Genomic DNA, 16,265 nt, shown 5'->3' on the forward strand with positions numbered 1-16,265 from the left:
AGTTGCTGCACATGTTTATGCTCCCACCAACTGTGAATGAGTGTTCCTTCCCACCACACCCTCATCACAGGTGTTGGCAACTGGTTTCTTTATGTTAGCCATTGTGACTGGCATGATATGGAATCTCAAAGCAGTTTTGTTGTGTGTGCACATTTACCTTGGCTTTTTTTTAAGGGTCTTTCATTGGACCTAACCAGTGATGCTAGGTTGGATGGCCAATAAACCCCAAGGAGCTCTTCTCTACATCCCCAGTGCTGGGGTTATAAGCGTATGATCTCTCTCTCTCTCTCTCTCTCTCTCTCTCTCTCTCTCTCTCTCTCTCTCTCTCTCACACACACACACACAGAAGGAGAGAGAGAGAGAGAGAGAGAGAGAGAGAGAGAGAGAGAGAGAGAGAGAGAGAGAGAGAGAACTAAGGGTTAGGTCCTTATGCTTGCGTAGCAAATTTTAGCTTGCAATTTCCTGATGGCTAAGAATGTTGAATACTTTAAAAATAATTATTGGCTATTTGTAGTCCTTGAGAACTGTGTTTTCACTCCATTGATTCGTTTCCTAATGGGCAGTTTTGGATTTTTTTGGTGTTTAGTTTTTGCTGTTCTGTAGTTGTTCTAGATATTAACCCCATATTAGGCATAGTGGGGAAAGCTGTCTTTCCCACCCTGCAGGCTCTTTGCTCTGTTGTTAGTTCCTCTTGCTGTGCAGAAACATTTTAACACCACATGATCTCAATCTTGTGCTACTGCAGTTCTCCTCAAAGTTCTTGCCCTTATCTCTATCTTGAAGTATTTCTCATGTTTTCCTTTAGCTATTTATGCATTTACAGTTTTAAATCACGTTCTTTGGTTCACACTGAACTGACTTTGCTAAAGGTGAGAGATATGAATCTAAGTTGATTTTTCTGCCATGTGGAAATTCAGACTTGCAAGCACATTTAATAGGTTATCTTATTTCAAGCACATTTGGGCAACTTTGTCAAAAATTAGGTGGCCACAGCCATGTGGGTTTATTTCTGGGTATTTATTTTCTCTACTATGTTCCATTTGCCAAGGTAAACATTCACTATGGCTCTGTAAGAGGAAGGGCTTTGTTTGGTTTTGGAGTCATGGTCATACCATGCAGCCCTGGTTGGTCTGGAACTTGTTATGCAGACCAAGTTGGCCTCAAATTCAGAAATTGTCTGCCTCTGCCTCCCAAGCACCACAACAACCTGCTAAGACGTTTGACATCAGGTATTATGAGCCTTCTGGCACTCTTCTTTCTTTTCTTAAAACTCCTATGGCTGTACTTCCATTTGAACTTTAGAATTGTTTTCTCTGATTTGTGAAGAATGTCACTAGATTTTTGATAGGGATTACATTAAATCTATATATTTAATAAATCTATAATGTAATAGATTTAGGTAGTAGAGCCACGTTCATAATATTAAGTCTGCCATTCCAGGAAGTTTTTGACATGGTCTAGTGTCTTACCAATTTTTTTTCCAATGTCTCCATGTTTTCATTGTAGGGGTCTTCCACCTCCCTGGTTAGGTATATTCCTTGATATTTCTGAAGCTATTGTGGATGGGATACCTGCCCTAATTTCTCAGCAAATGTGTGTGTAGCCAAATTAGTATATATCCATAAAAAAGATGTTGATTTTTATGTGCCGATTTTGTGTCCTAAAACTTCACTGAAAGAGGACTAATAGTCTTCTGTTGGAATCTGTGATGTCTTTTAAGTATAAAATTATGTCATTGCCAATAGGCATATTTTTACTTCTTTTGCATTTTTTATGTTTTATATGTTTCTCTTATTTTATTGCTTTGACCAGAGTTCGAACATATTTTGCATAAGAATAAAAAGAATGGGCACCTTTGCCTCATTCTAGATGTTTAGAAAAAAAAAAAAGATGTTTTCTTTAGTATAATGTTGGCTATGCCTGTTGTATATAGCCTTTATTATGCTGTGGTATGCTCCATCAGTTTCAACTTTCTTCAATGACTTATATCACAAAGGCTCTCCTGAACTTTGTCAAATGCATTTTCTGCATCCATCAAGACGATCATAAGAGTTTTGGCTGTAAGTCTATTAGCATGCTGTATTACATTTATTACCTTGCATAATATTACCTTGCATAATCAGCACGGCACTGCTGGCATGAAACAAAGCTGGTCATGACGTATGATGTTGATGCGTTCTTGAGCTCAGTTTTCAAGCATTCTGTTGGCATTTCTTCAAGTGATCATCAGATTGGTCTGCAGGGTTTTGTTGTTGTTATGTTGTGATACCTGGTTTTGGTGTCAGGGTAACGCTGACTTTATAGAATGAATGTGGAAGTGCTCACTCTTGTTTCTGTTTTGTAGACCATTTCAAGATGTGTTTTATATTTTCCCAAAAATTCCACAAGAAATCTCTTCACCCCTGAGTTCCTTTTGTGGGGAGATTTTTAACTACTACTCCAATCACATTGCTAGTTGGGAGTCTGTCTCAATTTTCTGCCTTTAGCTCTGAATGGTGTGGTGGTTTGAACATGAATGTTCCTCCCAGACCTTGATGTTTAAATGCTTGGATTCCCCTAGTGATGCTGTTTGGCTAGATGCTGTATAGGCTTGCTGGAGGAAGAATGGCACTGGAGACAGGCTTTGAAGTTTTAACAGCTGTGCGCCATTCACAGTTTGCTCATGACTTACTGTTTGCAGTTTGAGACATAAGCTCTCAGCTGCCCTGTTTCCTGTTGCCCTGATTCCTGAACACGGTGAACTTTTACCCTTCTGGAACTGTAAGCCCAAATAATTTCTTTCTTCCATAAGTTGTTTTTGGTCATGGGCTTTTTTTTATGGCAATAGAAAACAAACTCGAACAGTTGGTCATGTGTTTAAAATGTTATGTTTCTAGGTTTTTCTAGCTCTTTGGAATCTTAGTCTGTAACCATGTTCCCTCTTCTTTCTCCTTCCTTTCTTTCTCCCCCACCCCTTCTCTCATACACAGTGTATGTTGTGCAGAGTTGTTCTACAAGACAAACAACTGCCATCACGTGGACTTCAGCTGTGCTAACTTGCAAAGGATTATCCCCACTGGGCTTGCTGACTGTTGACTCCCCTTATAGAACCTCAAATGAGTGTCCAGCTGCCCCCTTCTACCAGTTGTATGTAACTCTGCCCTAATTACATGTCGCTAGAGTATACAGGCTGGAGATGACTAGGGGAGAAGGGCTCCATCTATGTGGCTATGGAGAAGCCATTATTCCTCCTAGATTAAGACTGCCTGGTGTGGCAGGGAGGGTACCGGAAGTAAGTAACCCCCCACTGTGCTCTGTAAGCCCAATAAACTTACTAGCATCTTAGAGTAACTGTACCTGTTTGTCATTGGAATCTTAGGAGGAAGGTGAGACATTGTTTGCATCACCCTGGGAAGACATCTCAGTAAAATATGTGAGGGGTATAAAGGTATGGATGACCATGCACACACAAAGGACACAGCAAGCACTGGGTAGCTTCCCCTATTGCTCCCTACCTTACTGGCTTGAGACAGGGTTTCTCATTGATCCTATGGTTAACGTTTTAAGCTAGACCAGCTGACCAATGAGCTCTCTGGACCTGCTTGTCTCTACAGCCCAATGGTGTTGCCAGAATACACGGCTCTGGGTACCATTCTACGTGGGTGGTGAGGCTCAGAGCAAGTTCTCCCACTTACAGAACAAGCACCCACTGAGTCCCGGAGGCAGCCTACAAGTGCCCTTTCACTTCTAAATGTAATCATTTGGATCTTCTCTTTCTTTTTGGTTAGCTTAGCCCAGGCTGTCACTCATTTATCTTCTCAAATAGCTCTTTGATCCGTTCTGTGCATTCATTTCCTGTTTCATTCACTTCTGCCATAATCTTTACTACATCCTGAGGTGTATCACTAGGTTATCTGACATCTCTCTGATCATCCTACAGCTATAAACTTCTCTCTTGGGACTGACTTGGTTGCATCTCGTAGACTGCTTCATTTGATTTTAGGAATTTAAAAAATTCTCTCCTGATTTCCTCAAGGACCCACTGTTCATTCAAAAGCATATTGTTCAGTCTCCAAGTATTTGTGCATTTCCCAAGTTTAGTATCGACGCTGATGCTATGGGATTTAGTGTTTTGAGCCAACCTGTGTCTTTTGTGAGTTATGGGTGTTTGCACTCAAGGTTACTATTGGAAAAGGTTTGCATTACTGGTGATCATGTTGCCTGTTCTAGCTGGCTGGTTTATTAGTGGTTCTTCTTCTGGCTTTGGGGGTTTCTCACTTGCTGTGTTGAAGGTGCTTCTTTTCCATCTATCCTCTGTTCATTCTTCTCATGTAACATACGTTCTCTTTCTGTGTTCCTATCAATGAAATTGTCTTTTTCTTCTGTACACAGTACTCCTTTAGTAATTGCCTTAACTTATACAATTTACACAATTATTACTGAATGTGTATGCTGTTTTGCCTGAATACGTGTCTGTATGCACCTCACATGTGCTTGGTGCCTGAGGCCAGAAAAGGACACTGGATCCCCTGGAACTGGGGTTACAAATGCGAGCTATCATGTAGGTTCTGGGAATTAAATAAATCCTAGTTCAGAAGACTAGAGCAGTGCTCGTAACCTCCAGACCACCACTCAAGCCCCTTACGCTTATTTTAACATATTTTAATTTTTATTTCTCCACCAATTAAAAAAGATAACTTCATTGAGTTGGTTATTTACTTTTAGTGTTTGTAATATGCCAATTCATGCTTTCCTGGTTTTTAGGGTTGTTGATAGAAATCTGACGTTACTCTGACGTTTGCTTATGTATGAGTTGACGTTGTCTTCTGATAGCCCCTGTAGCGTTTATTTGCTTATTTTTTACATATTGACTGTAACATATCATGTAGAGGTTCTTGTCTGGTCCTGTCTATTCGGATTCATCCTATGTTTGGATGTCTTTAGGTTTGAGAAATCCTCAGATATAATTTTATTGAACAGGGACACCAGAAACACTTACAGTGTGACAAATGTCACTCAGTAGCTAAATCTGCCAATATCTTGATCTTGGACTTGTGACTGACCGTTGTTTAAACCATCTAGCCTGTGACATTTGATCACAGGATCCCCCGGAAGCTAATACGTTGGGGGGAGGGAAAGTGTGACATTAAAAAAAAAAAAGTAAATATGGTAAGAAACTGAGACTATTTTGTCACAGAAAAGTATCTTATCATAGAAGCTAAAACAAGAGTGGTTCAACGGTTAAGAAATAGTCACAGAAATGAACTCTACTGAGAGGTCATGGTGAAACTCAAAAAAATAAACACTCTCTGGATTTTGTGACTCCTGTCGGGGGAGCAAAAGTAAAACCTGCGTGCATGAGGAGTGTGTGAGTGCACGTGTGTGTAAGAGTGTGTGTGTAGGTGCAGGTCAATGTCTTTATGCATGCGTGTGCACGAGTGTGTGCAGGCATCCATGTGGGAGTGTGTGTCTATGAATATGACTGTATGTATGTCTTCATGTGTGTGAAATGAAAACTGAATATACGAACACTTATATTGAGGTATTACTGGAAAGAAAATGAGAAATTAATTTTTTTATCTCTGTAATTAAAAAGTTTTAATGAAAGAGACAACTTATGAATATAGACCTTTAGAAATAAAGGGACGGCAGCTCACTTTCTGGCTGGTGAATGTTCTTAGCTTTAACCGCCATTCCTTCCTGGAATGGGATTTCAGCTAAGCTCCACCTTGTAACTAGCGCTGTCTCCTGGTGTGACTTCTATTGGGTTGTCTGGCCATCTATTTTTAGCATGATTATGAATCTGTACTTAATGGCATTGATATATTAATGAAACATAGAGAGAAGTTTTAAGTGGCTATTGCTAGCCAAGGATCACAAAAAATGACAAGTTTCTCTACTTTCAGGTTTTATACTTAAGTATGTTATCCATTTCCAGTTTATTAGTGATGGCAGAGGCCTAAGGCTTTTCTCAAACTAGGGGCTAGTTGTTTCCATACCATTTCAACTAGCACCTGTGTGCCTCAAATTGTTTCATATGATGTGGAAAAGGAGTAAGGAATGATCTTTCTCAAAGTCCTTGGTTCCTAAGGAACTTACAGATAAACCAGTATGCCTATTGGATATCTATAAGGCATGAGGGACCAGCCTGTCTCCATTCTGTAACCAGGACACATTTGGATTTGCTAGCTCAGTTAGGTTTCTCTTTACTATAAAACTTAAGTTTCTGATTCCTACTTTTAGACCTGGCAGTGTATCTGTAAGTCCACTCCCCGGGGCCTTATGTTCCCAGAAGGTGCTTGCATGCAGAACCCCCAACCCTGCAGTTTTGCCCTATAAAGAAGGCTTAGGAAACCGGCCCAGGGCTGATCTCTTGAGCCCCACCCTAGGGAAAGACAGCTGCCAGCCAGCTCCCATGTACACAAAGAAAGCCTGACTTGATTTGGACATAATTTGGGTTGGTGGTCTTTCTCCTCACTTCTGTGGGATTAACAGAGCTATTTATTTTTTACCGCAGCACATAATAGCTGGCATGTTAACCAGAGCTCGTGTGCCTTTACATACATGTAGATAGGGTGCACTGATCAAATTCAGCTGCACATACCCTCATGTCTGTAATCATTATTCCACTTTTAGGGTGGGGTTTTGCAGCTTCTGTCCCTGGCAGAGAATAATGTGCTTACCTTCTTGTTACTGCTTACTTTATTAAGTAAACCTCCAGTCCCTTCCACTTTGCTGAAAACGATAAAATTTCATTCTTCCCTATGGCTGATTAATGTTGTATTCCTGTACTGCACTTTCTTCACCCATCCACTTATGGACACCTAGTGTGAGCCCACTCTTAGCTTGAAGATAGCTGTTGAAAGCCAAGGCTTCATATACAAGGTGTGATGAACGACAGCTTATATGGCCTTCTCTCCAAGACTTCCTTTTCCAGTGGTTCTGTTGTAGGCTTTCTCCAGGACCGCTCACAGGTCATGCTGTGCCAGCCAGGAGCTACATACTGAAACTAAACTGGATTTCTAGGTGGAGGAAAGGATATTCTCAGAGTTTTCTAAAGTCACACTTGGCAGGCCTCCAGGCCAATCATCTTTCTGCAAGATCCCATGAGCAGTGTAAAGGGCAGGGGGTCCCGCTGGAGTGGATGGATGGAAAATCTGTCCCCAGCCTCTGCCCTGGGCTCAATTTGAAGGCATGAGTTGGCTGAAGTAGGTTCCTTCCCGCCAGGCCTCCCTGCCCTGTCTTTCCTCAGCTCTCCCTAATCACACAGCCAGTCCTGCATTCTGTACATCAGTCTGGTGGAGGGTAAGAAAACTAGACCAGGTAAGAAAAAAAGCAACATAACCATTAACAATAGGCAATTTATTATTATTCCAATGTAGGCAATCTGAAGCCAAGGGGCTTTCCCATGTACACTGTGTGTTCCTGTATTACAGGTACTAGATCACAGTTAACACTTCCAGAGGAACAAAATTAGAATTCAGAAAAGACTAGCCCAGAAATTCCAGAGCAGAGAATATGGCCAAAGACAGATTTGTTTCCTGAAAACTAACAATCAATCTGGGAGCAAGAATCAAAGTAACTGGTTGCTGAAAACTGGACCCAATGCTGGGCTGGTTGCTAAGGAACTAGTGATGCTGAGGTGGGCGATGCAGGCTGTGAATGGCGGGCAGCAGCCTTACTTCTGGGAAAGTAGTATCTGCAGAGATGGTTAAGGAAAACATATCTCATTACTTTAACTCAACTTTACCCAAACTACTGGTGCTTGGATAATCATTGCAAAACACTTCACGCCTTAGGTCAGAAACTCATCTACTATTGTTAGAACTCGTGACTGTCATGGTTATGTGGTGTAAATTTCTGACACTGCACAAGCACATAAAATGTGACTTTTATATTAAGGCTTTATAGGGACATAAATCCTTTAGGGACCACATGGAGTGCACAGTAAGGATCTAGGTAAAAAGATAGCCTTTCTGCATATAGAACCTAGAGGTTAATTCTGTTTTCTCTAGCCAGTTTTTGGACATAGCTTATAGTTTTAAAATGCTGGCCTACAGAGCCAGGCCTTGAGAAAAAAAAAATTGTTGTAGTGAACATAGATGGAGACTTAATGCTCACAATGGATTCCCCATGCTTCTTAAGAGTATATCAGAAAGGGGTAGTGATGTAGCTTTCCTGGCATGTGTGAGACTCTGGGTTCAATTCTAGCAATTAAAACAAAACACAAAGAAGAATATATCAGAAAGGGTCTAAACCAAAAGAGCTGACTTGTTTAAGTTAACTTCAGTGAACAGAATGAATTAGGCGCTTAGAATTAATTAATTAGTCTCTACTACAGACCTGAAGGGTCTTGAGGGAAGTGACAAGACGTTATCAAATGTACTATTAACTCTCCCCGGTATATTATTATTATTATTATTATTATTATTATTATTATTATTATTATTAATTATTAATTTTTTTTCAAGACAGACTTTCTCTGTGTACCACTGGCTGTTCCCAAAGTCAGAGTTGCCTATCTCTGCCTCCTAAGTGCTGGAATTAAAGACAAATGCCACCATACCCAGCTTCCATATATCTTATTTTACTGAGAAAAAAAAAAACCATTTAAAAAACCCAACTTATTAAGTATATTTGTGTGTGTGTGTGTGTGTGTGTGTGTGTGTGTGTGTGTGTATGTGTGCGGTGTATGTGTGGAGGTCAGAAGACAACTTACAGGAGCCAGCTCTCTCCTTCCTTCTTCCATGCAGCTGGGGACAGAGCTTAGGCCCTCAGGCTCTGAAGCAAGCATGTTGCTGAGCTTTGTCTTAATCTATTTCTATGCATCCAGAAATGCTTGGATATATTTATTTTCTTGGGTGTTGGGTGTATACTCTGGATCATACAAGCTAGAAAGTGTCTCTTAGTTATGTCTCATTGAAGAGGGACAGAGTGAAGGACGTGACAGAAGACAGCCTTGGATTAAATAGCAATACTGGGAAATGCAGCATGACTTTCCTCATTGTTTGAAATATGTATAATCAGATCACAGAAGGATACATGTAGGTTGGGATGCCTCGTGTAGCCAAATGTTTCCGGATAAGTCTTTCAGTACCATACCAGTTAAAACCCTTTGTAGCATGTCCAATTCGTGGAAGATGAACGCTTGCTATTGAAAAGAAAAGATTATGATAATCATATGATAATTATGAAGAGATAACATGATAAAATAAAAATATATACAGGAGAAAATAATTATTGGTTTCATACAAAGTATACAATTATAATGTTAAAACAATTCTGTGTAGGAGACGGAAGTGTAGAGAGAGTATCTTATGTCTGTAAGGGTATGGCGCCTGCCAATAATACATCTGATGGCCGATGGCTTGGACAGGAAACAGGAGAGAGAATTCTGAGACAGAGCCAGGTGGAAAGATTCGCTGGGAATATGTGAGGAGATGTGACACATGGTACCTGAGCACAGGTGACCAGCCATGTGGCAGAGCCTTCTGGAGCATGGCACCAGGTGGAAGAACCAGCTCTAACATTGACATGGAAGAGGGGGAAAGATTTTCTGTTGAACACAAGAACCCAAGGTTCTCGAAGTAAGCAGAAGGCATGGCACAGATTCTGACTAAAAGTCAAGGAAGTCCACAAACATTGAGACTCACTAGGCTTGGACAGACAGGTGAGGAAGGGAAGGACTGCTTCGTAACCATGACAACAATGCACAGTGGCTACACACAGCCCACAAAGGGAAGGGCTATGTAAGAACAAAATGATGTGGGCGAGACCTCTGGTTTGATTTTACCAGGCACATCAAGGGGAGTCTTGACATTTCGTGCCTCCCTTCCAAAGTCACAGCACATGTCTGGGCGGAAGTTCCTCTCAAGCTCAGCCCAGAAGGAAGGCTTACCTTTCTTTTTCTTTGCTGCTAAAAATATCTTCTTCAGGCCCTCTTCTAGGGCTGCCATCTTAATGCCAGACAGGACATTGGTTCGATCACGGTGCTGAGCCACAACCAAGGCCAACTGTAAGAGTAAGGCAGGGCAGTCACACTGCCAGCAAGTGAGCCGCCACCGAGCGGCCACCGAGGAGCACAGACTGTTACGGAGGACCAGGGCTCAGCCCTACCCCTTCTGGATGCTGCCTGCAGCCTGGACAGCAATATCCTACAATGGCATGACTGGCCCGTCTTATGTCATGGTAACTTATGCAGGCTTTTCTTTCTTGACTCAAGATAGTGTCAAGCCTGAGTCCAAAACACGGACTTTCCTAACTGTTCTCCAGGGAAGGGAAGCTGCGGAATCAAGGCTGATATTTTGTCAGAGTTCTGTACTGCGGGCCTCTGACTGGTGCCCATCAGCTCCACAGCCCCAGGACAAGAGTCACCCCATCTCCATTCTGACAACCACTGTGAAGACAGTGCCAACCCCCCCACCCCAGAGAACCCCCGGGGAAACTCCAACGAAGTCCACCCAGACATGCAGCTGTACATGCAGTGCTGGGTGAGACCAAACTGGGGCTAGGCAAGCATGTGACCACTGCCACATTCACAGCCACCAGCCTGAGCCACTGGACTGACACTCTCTCTCTCTCTCTCTCTCTCTCTCTCTCTCTCTCTCTCTCTCTCTCTCTCTCTCTCTCTCTCCCTCCCTCCCTTCCTTCCTTCCTTTCTTTTTTAAAGATCTGTTTATTTTATGCTTATGTGTACACTGTAGCTATCTTCAGACAAACCAGAAGAGGGCATCAGATCTCATTACAGATGGTTGTGAGTCACCATGTGGTTGCTGGGAATTGATCTCAGGACCTCTGGAAGAGCAGTCAGTGCTCTTAACCACTGAGCCATCTCTCCAGCCCTGGACTCTGTTTCTTATGCACAAATACTATGGTCCCCTTTCTGCTCACTTCATGCAGTGCTGTAGAAATTACTGGGTGAAGGAAAAAAAAAAAAAAAAAAACACTTTGCTGTTAGCCACACAGGTCTTTGTGTGTGTCTCTTGGCCTCACTTTCTAACTATTTTTCTAAATCAGCAATGATCTGGCTCAAACTTCATGGATTTGGCCCTCAGACAGAGTCAGGTAGATGTACTAAAAAAATAAAACTCACTACAGATACTCCAACTGACAAGCAAGGAAGAGGCACTTAAGATGCAAAGCAGAGGAGGTGTGGGTTGCTTCCTGTCTTCTGCCGGCTAGAAAGCATAATCCTTCACATGAATTTTTGTATAAACAAAAGTGAGAAACCCTGAGAATTTTACATCAAACTTTCATATTCTACTCAGGAAATGCTTTGGGGCATATTCTATGAGCCAGCACACCATGGAGTACTAACAATAAAAAGAACAGAAAGGGCTGGCTGCAAAGCCTATGACCCGAGCTTGATCCCAAAGACCCTCCAATGGACAACTGCAAGTTGTCCTCAAAACCAACACCCAAGTGCACAGGTAAGTATGCACGCAAGTACACACACACACACACACACACACACACACACACACACACGGCACAAAATAAATAAAAATGTAATAATAAATTTACACAAATGGCTCAAAGAAAATAAGGATCCCCATATATGAAGGGTCTGATGTTTAGGCCAGGGAAGGAGCAAGGAGCTGTTCCAGGGACTGTAATAGGAAGGAGCCCTGAGGCATAGAAAGAGATGTGCAGTGGCCTGACCCACCTGCCTGTTATGGATGGATCATGCCATTTCCCCAGTTGCTATGTTGGGGATCCAAGCCCTTGGGACCTAAACTGTGACTACATATGGACAAAATCCTTATGAGATTAAATAAGGTTGAACCTTAATCCAAGCTCATGCATGTACTTTTAGGAGGCTGGGGAAAAACTTGAGAGGCAAGGGAAACTGGCTCGGGCAGTAGAGTGCTTGCCTCCTGAGTTCATCCTCTGAACCCACATAAGAAGTAGGGTGCTCTTAATCCCAACCTGGGGAGCTGGAGACAGGTAGATCCCAGGGCTTGCCGTAAGCTCCAGGATAGAGATCCAGTCTCACAACAAGGTGGGTGGCCTGAAAACTGACAAGTGAGGCTGGTATCTGGCTTCTACATGCACACATGTATCCTTGCACACTTGCACACACACACACACACACACACACACACACACACACACACGGAAATTAGAACTTGCAGAAAGGCATAAATACATGTACACATAGAAGCAGACTGGGAGGGCACGGTGAGAAGGTAGCGGCTGGTCATGTAATGCTATCGGCCCCTAGGCTCCTGTCTGCAAGCATAGCAGAGGAGCATTAATAGTGTCTCTCAAGTGGGATGGATCTCAAGTTGGGACAGTCATTGGTTGGCTGTTCCCAAAGTCTCTGCTCCATCTTTATCCTTGCACATCTTGTATGCTTGAAGACAGGAAGCTGAGTGGCTTTATCCAGCAGCAGATGGAGGCAGTTGCAAAGACCCACAGACAAACATCAGGAAGTCTTGTGGAAGAGTAATCTTGAGCAAACCAGAGGGGTCAAGGACACCACAAGAAGACCTCCTACAGAGTCAACTGTGGGTCCATGGGAGTTCAGAGACAGAGTCACCAACTAGGGAGCAGCAGGGGCTAGACCTAGACCCCTACACATTTGTAGCAAATGTGCAGCCTGGTCTTCATGTGAGACCCCTAACAAGTGGAACCGGGCTGTCTCGGTCTCTGTTCCCTGTCACTGGATGCCCTTCCCCTTCCTGGACTGCACGGATGGGCCTCAGTGGAAGAGGATGTGCCCAGTCCTGTTAGGGCTAGATGTTCCAGGGTAAGGTGGTAACGGGGGTGTTCCCCTTCTCTGGGCACAAGGGGAGGGGGCAATGCAGGAAGGGACTTGTAAGGGTGAGAGTGGGAGGAGAGAGGGCTGTGATCCAGGTGTAAAGTGAATAAAAACAGAACAGACTGCTACCCCATGTGGTCATGCTGTCTCCAGCAACACTCACAATATGTTTCTAAGGCTGAAGCCACCCAGTAGGTGGTACAGATGTGCAGACCTAACAAGCTACTGTGCTCCTGCAGAGGCTGGGCAGTGAGCATGCACAGGCTGGACAACAGAGGTGTCAAGAGTAGCTGTCATGAGCCAAGCTTTAGTCCTGGCATGTGACAGGTTTTTTTACTTACCAGATCTTGCCCCTTGTCTCGTGACTCTTTATCATCGATAGGAAATAAAAGGACATCGCCCAAACTCAGGTCTGAAGTTTTAAGAGAGAGTAAAAAGAACATTAAGTTTCTGAAGGGTTCATTTTCTAACTCCAATCATATTTTTTTCTTATTTTCTTGCCTTCTGAAATATGACCTCCCTCTGTTGCTCAAGCTATCCTTGAACTTGCAGCAATCCTCCTGCCTTGACTTCCCTGGTTCCAGGACTATAGGCATGGGCCAGCATGGCTTGCTCTGATTAGGTGTGGCATCACACCTCCCTCTGAATTCTTTACAGCCTTTCCCCTGACTTGCCATCATCTTCGGCAGGTACCCAGCTGGTTCCCTCCAAACTCTGGTCCTCACACGTCGTTACCAGCCTGGTGCCCCTATGGCCACCACAGTGATTCAGAGAAGAAGGATGAAGGTGCCTGAGTCTCTGTCTGTCTTAAATCACCCTTACACTGCACTCTACCATTCCACCTGTACATTTCCCTCTCTCTGAATCAAGTCAAGCTGACACTCCAGGCAAATGGGTCAATTAGATCTGGACTTTATAGACCAGTATGAATTTTCTGTTCAAACAAAAATGATAAATAACCCGCTAGCCCTGATCTTTTGAGTCACTCTCCGGAGCAGACTTCCCAGGTAAGCAGACTACCTGTGAATGGTCTCTATGACGTGGCTAAGCTGCCCCTCCCCCTTGGATAGTGGCTCTACCCTGGGCTGCCTGGGGCTGTCCCTGCCTAGATCCTCCTGTCATCAAGTACTGGGAATGCTAAGACTGAAGAAGATACAAGAGTGAGACGGCACTGGAAACCCTACCGTCACCTCTCTCCAGCAATGCGAACTCTCCTCCTCTTCTTCGACCCAAGGCAGCACTCCCAGCCGTCTCTGGTCGCTCTAGCTGAGCTCCTCTGCTCTGCTGCCTACTTTAATCCCTCTTCAGGAATGATGCACGGCTCCTCTCTAGTTACGCTGACCATTACTCTTTAAGTCTGTGTAGCACATTTCAGACTCCAAACTCCTCCCAATGTTCCAAGGAAATATGGCCACTGATAGGGTGAAATCCAGTGGCCATTCCGATTCCACTTCTGTCTCTTTGCCTTCATCACCATCTCTTTTAATTTTTGCAAAGTGGGTATCTCTAATCTAGAAATCCAAATTCAACGTGTGCCAATACAGAGTTCTGAATCCAGATTCTCACATGGCATCAGAACAGGAAGTAGCCCACTTGACTGCCTGTGGCAGGTATATTAAAATACTGCTTGTGGAAATTACCTTCACATTGCTTAGTAGATATGAAACATATGTGAATTTTGGACTTAGACTTGGATACCAATACCACAGGCTCATAATGTACACACAAATATTCCAATTTTTCTTTTTAAATCTGCAATTTGAAACATTTGTGGTCCCCAGCATTTTGGATGAGGGCTACTCAACATTTAACTCCAAACGCTCCCCTCTCGAGTCCCCTCTTTTCTCTAACAATCCCTTTCCTCTTCCTGCCTCAGTGACTAGGTGGATACATTTCCCAGGCTCTGTCATCTGGGATCTCGTTTCTCCCTCATATAAGTCAGGACTTTACACAGATTCCATCCACACCTCGAGTTCCTCTCTCTCTAGTTTTCCAGACGGTAAGTCAGGATCCAGGTCTGCAATGACTTCTCTCAACAATCTGTCACTAGAGCCAGTATTCGCTCCGTCTGTTTACCCCTCCAGACAGGGCAGAAGCATGAGCTAAATGCAATCTCTAGCCAACTCCTTCCAGGCCTCTTACCTGCCACAGTCACCTCAGGAAAGAACAAGGAAGCCTTCATCCCTGCCTCCACACTGTGACTGCTGCACATAACAGCAGGTGCCTTTTCCCGGCTCTGATACCAAAGGCTGACACTTCCCCTGAAGGTCTGCAGTCCTCATGCCTTTTCCCAGCTCTGGTACCAAAGGCTGACACTGCCCATGAAGGCCTGCAGTCCTCACACACCCACCCTCCTGTCTTCAGGGAGTGTGACAGCCCTCCATCCCCCACAGCACCGAGCCTGAGCTGTCGTGAACAGTTTAAAAGGGTGGCCGATTTCTCTCTACTAGGTCTGATGTTCTTCTACGGAGATGGTCAGGACAGCGAGCAGGGACCCGGCCTTCTTCCAGAACACGTGCATCTCCTATCCTTATTACAGCCCCAGGGAAGGTGGCGACGGTGTCAGACGCAAATTATGAGAAAATAAACTGAGGGGGATCTGCCTCAAAGTCACACGCAAGGGCAACCGATGGCTGGCGCTTCTTATTCTGCAGTGCACCCTAAGCCCCCGATGAACTACTTTAAGTGTCCTCTCTGCCTTTGAGCCTCTCCTCCTCGTCTCTGCTTCTTACCTTCCATTTTCCCAGCCAGCTCGTATATTTTTCTTGGTTCAGCTGACCGTGCTTCCAGAGCTGTGAATAAGCCACCTCTGCCCCAGCGGCCAGAATCATCTGACGAGAGAGAAAATGTCCATCAACAGGAGGCAAGGCTAGTGCGGGCCTGGGAAGCCAAAGGCACACGATAGGCCTGTGGGCGAACGGCTTCTTAGACAAGGAAATATATCTAATCTTCTAGGCACATTCTAGGAAGTTTACTAGAATATATTGTGCCAAGAATGGTCAAAACGGGAATGTCAGGAATGAAGTGTCTGGCGCCTATGACTGTGGGAGGTAAGAGGCGGGATGCAGACGACAGAGCAGACGGACAGAGTGGACACCGATAAGCCCGCAGTGCACACCTGCCCATGCAGTAAGGAGGAAGAAAAGTAGAAGGACTCAGTTCAAGCTGGCACTCGTCCAGCTGGCTAAGCCTTATATTTATACTCATTTACTCTACACACTGGCTCATAGATCTGCCATGTCAGGAACTGTTCTAAGCACCAGGCTCTCATACCACTGAACAACAACAATGGAAGTCCCAGCCCCACAAAGCTCACTGTCTAATGCAATCAGACAGTCAAATAAACCAATGGATGTCACCATGTCAGGTGACCAAATGCATGACAGAGAACAGGACAGAATAAGACAAAAGGCAATGATAGAGACCTCTCTGCTTATGGGGCCAGGGATGCAGGCGCTTGCACATGCTCAGTGTGGTCACTAGGGAAAGAGGATTCCGGGTGGAGGGAGTTAAGTGTGCCGGC

General features: G+C 44.0%; 1 protein-coding gene across 3 annotated transcripts in view; it reads right to left on the reverse strand.

Moving 5' to 3' along the window:
- Positions 1-7,326: 7,326 nt before the first annotated feature.
- Chd1l (chromodomain helicase DNA binding protein 1 like) overlaps positions 7,327-16,265 on the reverse strand; it is a 48,168-nt gene continuing 39,229 nt past the window's right edge. For all 3 annotated transcript variants that reach the window (XM_021196001.2, XM_029537424.1, XM_029537425.1), the window contains 5 exons: positions 15,475-15,573; positions 13,084-13,154; positions 9,878-9,992; positions 9,022-9,130; positions 7,327-7,678 (listed from right to left, as the gene is read on the reverse strand). In XM_021196001.2, coding sequence (XP_021051660.1) covers positions 7,600-7,678; positions 9,022-9,130; positions 9,878-9,992; positions 13,084-13,154; positions 15,475-15,573 — 473 coding nt within the window. In that variant the 3' untranslated portion in view covers positions 7,327-7,599. The remainder of the gene's footprint in view (positions 7,679-9,021; positions 9,131-9,877; positions 9,993-13,083; positions 13,155-15,474; positions 15,574-16,265) is intronic.

This window comes from Mus pahari, chromosome 4 (genome assembly GCF_900095145.1).
Source record: "Mus pahari chromosome 4, PAHARI_EIJ_v1.1, whole genome shotgun sequence".
Lineage (NCBI taxonomy): Eukaryota > Metazoa > Chordata > Mammalia > Rodentia > Muridae > Mus > Mus pahari.